This window comes from Pinus tabuliformis, chromosome 5_2, assembly GCF_031772625.1.
Source record: "Pinus tabuliformis cultivar Carrire ecotype Pingquan chromosome 5_2, CPIR1, whole genome shotgun sequence".
NCBI classification, from domain to species: Eukaryota; Viridiplantae; Streptophyta; class Pinopsida; order Pinales; family Pinaceae; genus Pinus; species Pinus tabuliformis.
This window is the reverse complement of record NC_142306.1, coordinates 360,898,728-360,906,698: the sequence shown is the minus strand read 5'-3', so window position 1 is coordinate 360,906,698 and position 7,971 is coordinate 360,898,728. Positions and strand designations below refer to the sequence as shown.

The following is a 7,971-nucleotide window of genomic DNA, read 5'->3' as shown; positions in this document are numbered from 1 at the left end:
ACATTTATATATGTGATGTTATTTTGTATTGGTTCTCCACATTTGAGTCCTTCATTGGACAATTATCAGGGATCAACAGAATTTGGTATCGCCTTAGATGTATCATTTTTATTTGATATCCATTATATCATATATATCAGTGGTTTCTTCATATTTATGTGCCAATGTGTTTATTTCATGTTGTTGTTGTTTTATATGTCTAGAACTCTAAAAAAAATGAATATATTTTGTATTTTTTAATGTTTGTTAAAATTTTGCCAATTTTTTTGCCGATGTTGCCAAAAAGATGTTTTCAGGACCCTCGCCAATATTTTTCCAATGTCGATGTTCTCAACACTGGTCAAAATTAGTCGAAATGGAATGGAAATTGAATCACCCCTACAAATTTTACATCTCGAAGGTTTACCACGTACTTCTCATCAAAATTTGTAGAACTAGAAGGAAAATAGCGACCAAATTAGGATAACCTGCCTTCTCAACACGAGTTCTCTTCCCAAATTTACAGAAACTGCACCCGTTTGTCAATTTTTTCAGGCATACCGACAAATTATGCATGCCAATAATTCAAGATGGTACTCTAGAAAGAAAAAGCAATAGCCAGGACGTAAAATAGCAGCCTATAATATACACATCTGGCCTGTCAGGTAACAATGCTGCTACCATAGTTTCGCAGAACTGCTTTTGAGCCAAACGAATTTCCTAAAATAATACTTCACGCAAATGGAAACAGTAGCAAGTTGCAACACACATTCTGAGAGGTGGTTCAAAATAAATCCCACTTGAAGGACGAATCAAGATGTCCACAACATAATGGTAAGAGAGATTGCTTTCTTTACAAAAACCGAAATCTGCTCATAAAGTCAAAAAGACTATTTGAATGTTATATTAATGATTGTAATTCCATAATCTGCTCCAGAATTCCTATTCCCATAAAGCATGCACGGCTAAAGGACTCAAAGCTAACATGCTTAATTGAATCACCAACAAAGTCCTCAAAGTCATGTGCCTCTATTTATAATACCCAAAGCTACTCTACAATTATGGACTCCTTACCATGCAGTAAAAAGTATTCACATGTTCACTGCCAAGTAAAATGTTTAATTATGCTGTTTGTTGACGAGGACCTATGCAGTCCTGACACTGCCAACACTTTTGTGCTCTTAGCTGCAGCATAGCAATTCTGCGTTGCATGACATTGCTGATCATCAATGCCAGCTCTCAAGGGATGTGAATATACGCCTTTGAGTTTCACTAAATTAACCTGTCATCACTGGATAATAACAATTCTGTACACCAATGAATCTACTCATTTTCTGAGAACAAACATCCAAAAATTAATAAAAATATTGCCTGCAGGAACATAATGAACTTGAGAACGGTACAACTCAACCTAAAGATAAATTGATATTGCCATTTTCATCTGACTCCTGAGGAATGAAATTCACCACTACAAAACTTCCCAAAATTGCAAGCACCCTTCCAGCCCTGATCTCTCTTATCCTCTCTGCAATGAAAACCAATCAGAAGAGGTACCAGCTTCATCTTCATGGGATGCAGCTTTTGAAGTATCTTCAAACAACAATTTCAGATATCTTCAAATGGCATTCCAGGATGCCCTTGACGCCCCAAGTACATTAAAATACACCTCCTTGGCTGACCTTGAATATCAAAGCTGATGGAAGAAAGAGGCCTCCCAACCACATACACGTGACACACACTGACATCACATTTCACCGATAAAAAGGGAATTATGTTACGTAGTATTACAATGCAAGAATGAGAAACGCATTGACTATAGTACCTTGATGATACACCATAAATAATCCATGCAAGAGTGCAAATTTAAATAGAACATTCGAGCCTGGAAGAAATTAAGACTCTGAAAAGACTGACCAGCAGACACGCCAATAAAGCAGATGGACCATAAAATCAAAATGTTATAGTGCCTACAACAAAGATACGCTTGCAACATGTATGGCCATCAAGACATATATACTGTAAAGCACCATCCATACTAAACACCGACAGTAAATAGAAATCTTGTAATGCCAAAAAAATAATAAGTCTATATAACTTTTACCAAAGAATTACTATTTCCAACCGCATAATCCTACGAGTGTATATGCTTCAAAGGTTGATTGCTTACCATATATAATACAATCCATCTGTCCGTTGTCTTTGAATCCTACCCAAGAGTTCAACCTGTAATATATCCCCAATACATAATACTGGTCGTGGAAGCTTGAACGATTGTAATTCATCCTCCTGATGCACAAGAATGCTTCATTATCAAAACTTGTAAATAGGAAACCCTCTTTAAGAATTAAAAACTCACTGTATTCTGACATTCTCAGATCAACACAAGCAGATCCCAATATTTGCAAATTATAGCTAAATACTTCTGCTAAGTTAACCTTTTGTCCCTTTTAAAGTACCACATAAGTGATCACTACTATACAAGAATGGCAACCTACAACATTTTAGTTTCATAGAATGTGCCAGAAAAAGGTTGCATAACAGGAAACATTTAGGAGTCTTCGATGTTCTTTGAAACCATTCAATAAATTTGAATACTTAAAAGTTTACATCATCCATGATTCTGCATTTCCAAGTCTTTGATATAATATGGAGTACAGAAGAATCTATTTCAAGTCTAAAAGAAAAAGGCTAACTTCAATCCAACCAAAGGCATGCCACAGTTAGGTTACGGGCATTTCCTCTGTCAGCTATTTGCAAAATCCTATAAATTGAAATTAGTTCAGCATTAAAAGTTATATGACCATCCTTGGCCCTAGCACTGTAAAACACTGGAACCCTAGATTGTTACTATGCTCTGCCCAAAATCAAAATCGAATGTAAGACTAAGAAAGCTCTCATGATCAAAGAGTGACCCAAAATAAGCTCTGTCAACTTTGATTTCACTGTCTGCCAAACTAACTACGTCGAGAATTTTTCGTCCAAAACATTACACTTACTATGCGACCTTCTCGAAACACAACTATGGCCTAGAATCTAGATGCCTGCTGAAAAAAATTGAGCCCACCAGCAAGTAATCTTCGAGGTAAGAATTTTAGCTACCTGTCTAAGATGAAATTTACTTCCTTTGCCCAAGTTTTAGGTCTGCCTATTGTCTTGGAAAAGTTTAATTTTTTGTAGGTACACTATGAATAAACATTAAATGGGCACCAAAATGAGAGAAAAACAATCTAAGCAAAAATGGCTAAATTTCTTGGTAAATATTACTTATGATACATCTTGGTTTGTCACTCTATACATTAATTTAAAAATATCGTGACAAAAAAACATAGATGATATACCAGGTTACGGCAACAGTCCACATGATAGTACAGCATAGTACATACCCTAGAAATAGTATTTTATAGTATATACAATAGGACATCAACTCCACTTGTTTCCCTAATGTTAGCATTGCTTCTGACTTCCTAATTCAAAAATAAAAATAAAAATCCAGTCCAAAAGTATAGTTCAAATACTCATAAACAAGATAGTACAATACCAATTTGTCCGGAAACTCTGGAATCTGCAATAGTTCATGTTAGTTTTTGTAGCATCGGATGTGTTCTAGCCACAAAATTTGGTGGAAAAGCTAGAATGCATGAGATCTCCAAAACCCAGAAATCGTTTTTGGAAATTCCACCTAGAAGTGTCTCAATTAGATTATTAGCCGTTTTTTTTATATTTCCTAAGTCTAAACTTGGGGAATATGGTTAATTAATCCGTATTAATTGAGATAAGGTGAGATTAATCTAGAAACTCACACGGATCGACTTCAAGATGATCCTAGCCATTGATTAAGATTTAATCTTGGCCACTGGAGTCCCAACAAAGGATTATAAGAAGAAGTCGATGGGCACTTGGAAAAGACACACCAGCAGTTCTATTTCCTTGGCAGATAGATTTCCAGAGAGCAGCAGCAGTGGTCGGGAAGCCAAAAATTGAAGCAGAGATAGTGAGGGGCAAAGACAGTGATCTGGATGAAGTTTTTCCAGATCCAGAGAGGCAGCAGCAAGTGACAAAAGTGATCCACGAGAAGCACAAGGACTACGCAATAGCTGAAGCAGAGTAGTTCGATTTAACAAAGGAGGTCAATTTAGTTTCCCGAGGCCGGGAAAGTCTTCCAGAGGGTCGGAGAGTCACTTCCAGCAGTAGAGGCAGTCTAGATGGCTTGCTCAGAGGAAGATTCGAGCCACACGTGCGAGAGGCAAGGCAAGGACTTCTGCAAAGGGCTTATGCTGGGGTTTGGACGACCAATTTTTTTGTAGAAGCCAGTGGGGTGAGAGAATTTTCTCTCTGATTATTTCTGTTAGATATTTGTTCATTGGATTACCATTTGGGCATCCATAGATTATACTCAAAAATTCACTATTGCATAATGATAAAAACCCTCAGCTGCTACACCGGTTTTCCCACATTGGGTTTCTCCAGGGACTTTTGTCTAAAAATAACAGTGTCAATTTTATTGTGTGCGCTACTACTTTCTTAGATTCCAGCACTATTATTTCCGCAATATTTTATTTCTGAAGGTTGCAGTGTGATTTATTTGATATTTGTCGTAGCAAATAAATTGTTAAAATAATTAACAATTAGAAAAATAAATTCTAGTTGCTGCAATACAATTCTAGTTTTGGAATTTCCACAGTTCAAACTCTCTAAACATGTGATATATACAAGGTCATGTGTAACTAATGATGATAAAAATGCAAACAAAGAGCAATGCTCTACTTTGGTCGTATTTAGAACTTAGACATGTTACTTAGGAATATGTATCATAAAGTCTTGCTAATAAATTGATTTAATAAAGAGACATGTAATGTAGAAATCAATGTAGTAGTTAAAGGTTAGGTATTTGGGTTAGATACTCTTCTTCTAATATGAAATAAAACATGTGAATGAATCCACTCTTGTCCATGTTTTATTGTGTAAAATTCACATGGTATTAGAGCCATAGTAAGAAAAAGTTGAGAAGGCAGGAGAAGCAACTGAGAGACTATTGTGATCAAAGAAAAGTACCAAGGCACTGCTCACACACAAGCAAACAAAAGATTTTTAAAATAAGTTTTTTTTCTAATATTAAAGGGTTTTTGTTTTTAAGATAAGTTTGTGCGAGAAAGGAATCTTGTGAAGAATTTGCCATACCCAGAAACCAAAACCCACGACTGGTGTGTAATATGTGTAGCCTTTATTGCCCCCTGTGTAATGCTCCATCATTATGGAATTGGGAATGTGCCATGAGGGAGTGAAAAGGTGGGGTCAATTGAAACTATTAGCAATTGAATCAATGATAACAATATATTAACTTCAAAAACTTGTAAATGCATCCACGGATATAAAGCAAAGCACATAAATATACAGAGCACAACGGTTTTTTATATGGACACCCAAAGTGGGAGAAAACCACAAATATTTTCTTAATTATATAGAAAGAGTACATTCAAATTTATTAGCACCGACTAAAAGGAAGCATCAGCTCCCTGATTTATTAGCACCAACTCCCTAACTTATCAGCACCAAAGCATCTACAAGAGTCAATATTAGTCAAAGAGAGTTTTCCCTTCCTGGCGGCAACGCCTCTGTCCTTCACACAAGCACTCAACTTTCCAAACATTGACCTTCTTAGCAACAAAACTTCCCTCGACAAATGATCCTTGAATTCAACCTCCTTATCAGCAAACGCGGCCTCAACAGGGCCCAAACCAAGACTGAAACCTTCAAAAAGTATGCCAAAAATCCTTCCAAAATAAGCCAATTTTTTTTCCCAAATAAGCCAATTTTTTTTTCCAAAATAAGCCAAAAGTGTTGAGAAATCTAGGGCAGTTAGATTAAGTGATTTCTCTTACTTTGATAACTGTTTGTGATGTATTTTTACTTAATTAGCTTCTTCTTTCTCTTGATTATATTTAGTGTTCTTATCATCAAACAACTACCAAATCATAAAGAACAATGAGACAAGAGGACACAAGATGTAGGCAATCAGCCAAGGCCAAAACCTCTCCTCTTAAGAGGAAAACCCACAAGAATTCTTCTCTTCTTATATAATCTTCAAATGACGAATTCCAAGACCTAAGACCCTTGACAAAGACCCCTCCAAGACCAAGTCAACCTTTCTCCTTGATGAGCTTTCTTTCCAACAATTTCGACCCCAACAACTTCTTTAGCAACTTCGACCCCAACAGTTTCTTCTGCAACTTCGACCCTAACAGTTTCTTCTGCAACTTCGACCCCAACAATTTCTTCTGCAACTTTGACCTCAGCAACTTTCTAGCGATTCGACTTTCCCAACAACTTTCCAATACTTCGACTTGCCTAACAACTTTCCAGCACTTCGACTTGCCCAACAACTTTCCAACACTTCAACTTGCCCAACAACTTTAGAAACCCTAACACAAGAGAGAGAGAGAGAGAGAGATCCAAAAACTTCAATCTTGCTTTTCTTCTTCTTATCCTTGATTTTTGTCCTTTTCCAGCTTCTTTCTTGAGGAGATCGAACTTGCTTGAGATGTGTCCAAATGAGGTCGAGTTCCTTCTTATATATAGGCTTTCCAGGAGTATGAATTGCTTCCTTGAGGTTGACTTGATCTTTCATGTAGGTTGACTTACTTGAGGCACCATGACAAGGTCTTAGGAGGGTATTTGACTCTAATTTAACTCAAATAATTTTTTCTTTCCAATATGCAACATGACCAAAAGGGTCTTTCATACATGACATTGACTCTTATGCCTTGTTGATGCAAAGACAAGCCCTAGAAGCACTCAATGGGTGCTTGACCTAAAAGTAAATTTCCCTTGGGCATGAAGCCCATGCCTCAAGAATGACAAAAATAAATTTATTTCTCTTTACATAAATACATAAAATCATGATTACATATGTCATTATGAACACTGAACCTAGTTACATATTTCAACACTCCCTCTTAACTAGGGAGGTATTCATAATCCATACAAGGTACTTGGACATTCTCAAACTGAAGAATTCTCATAAGAAGAGTCGGATTGGTAAGCCATCTCATAAGCTATCTTATCAGCTTATACTAGAGCATCTTATCATACCAACCAACATTGTCACATAGCAAGGCCTTGACTAACAGATCTATCTCTCCACAAGATCAGAGCACAATGCTGGTGAGACCAATGGCTAACAAACACCATCATCATTGTCTCTTAATGCACATACGCCATCTGAGTATTCACAGGGTATGTCCTTTTAGGACAACTCCTATCTTGGAATAACACATCCTCAAGGAATTTCTTCTTCGACTACTCTTACATCTTGGATGCCCTACCACATACTCAAAGAGTATCGAAATCAATCTCATATGCTTACCCAATCCTCCATTCTTTCTTCACAATATGAAGACAAGAATGATGCATCTATCTCTCCTCATGGCCTTCGCTAAGACTTATGATTGTTCGTCCTGGTCTAGTGCATGACACATGAAGTATAGAACCATATTTGTCACTCCCTCTTAACTAGGGAGGACCAACTCATTCCTATAAAAAGGAGTATACCCAAGCTCCCTGTTAACTAAGGACTTGTTCAACAACAACTCTTTGGTGGAGATCATGGTACTATCAACTGCTAGTAGAGCTCCTCCTTCGATGTCATGAACTTCATCTTCTTCATTATGGAGCCTTCATCTTTTAATTCTTCTTCGTAGGGCATCGACCATCCATCACTTTCCTTCAACAAACCATAGGATTGAACCAATAATCATGTCATCCTTCTTTTCATCAGAAAGTGATCTTCTAGTCCACATCTGGCTTTTCTTCATACAACTACCTCTTCCAAGTCATGTTTCCTTCAAGATCTTCCATCCAACCACATGAGTGCTAGTTGTAGGTGACATCTACAACTCTCTTTCAGTAGCCCTGTATCAACCCATCCAGATGTTGTTCAAAAATAAAAAATGAACATCAAATCAAAGTTACCTTTTGTGATGGCCTTTCATCATG

General features: G+C 36.9%; 1 protein-coding gene across 1 annotated transcript in view; it reads right to left on the bottom strand.

Moving 5' to 3' along the window:
- Positions 1 to 849: 849 nt before the first annotated feature.
- LOC149158955 (F-box protein At4g00755-like) overlaps positions 850 to 7,971 on the bottom strand; it is a 135,256-nt gene continuing 128,134 nt past the window's right edge. The window contains exons 4-5 of the mRNA XM_089436379.1: positions 2,147 to 2,265; positions 850 to 1,717 (exon numbers count right to left, since the gene is read on the bottom strand). Coding sequence (XP_089292505.1) covers positions 1,585 to 1,717; positions 2,147 to 2,265 — 252 coding nt within the window. The 3' untranslated portion in view covers positions 850 to 1,584. The remainder of the gene's footprint in view (positions 1,718 to 2,146; positions 2,266 to 7,971) is intronic.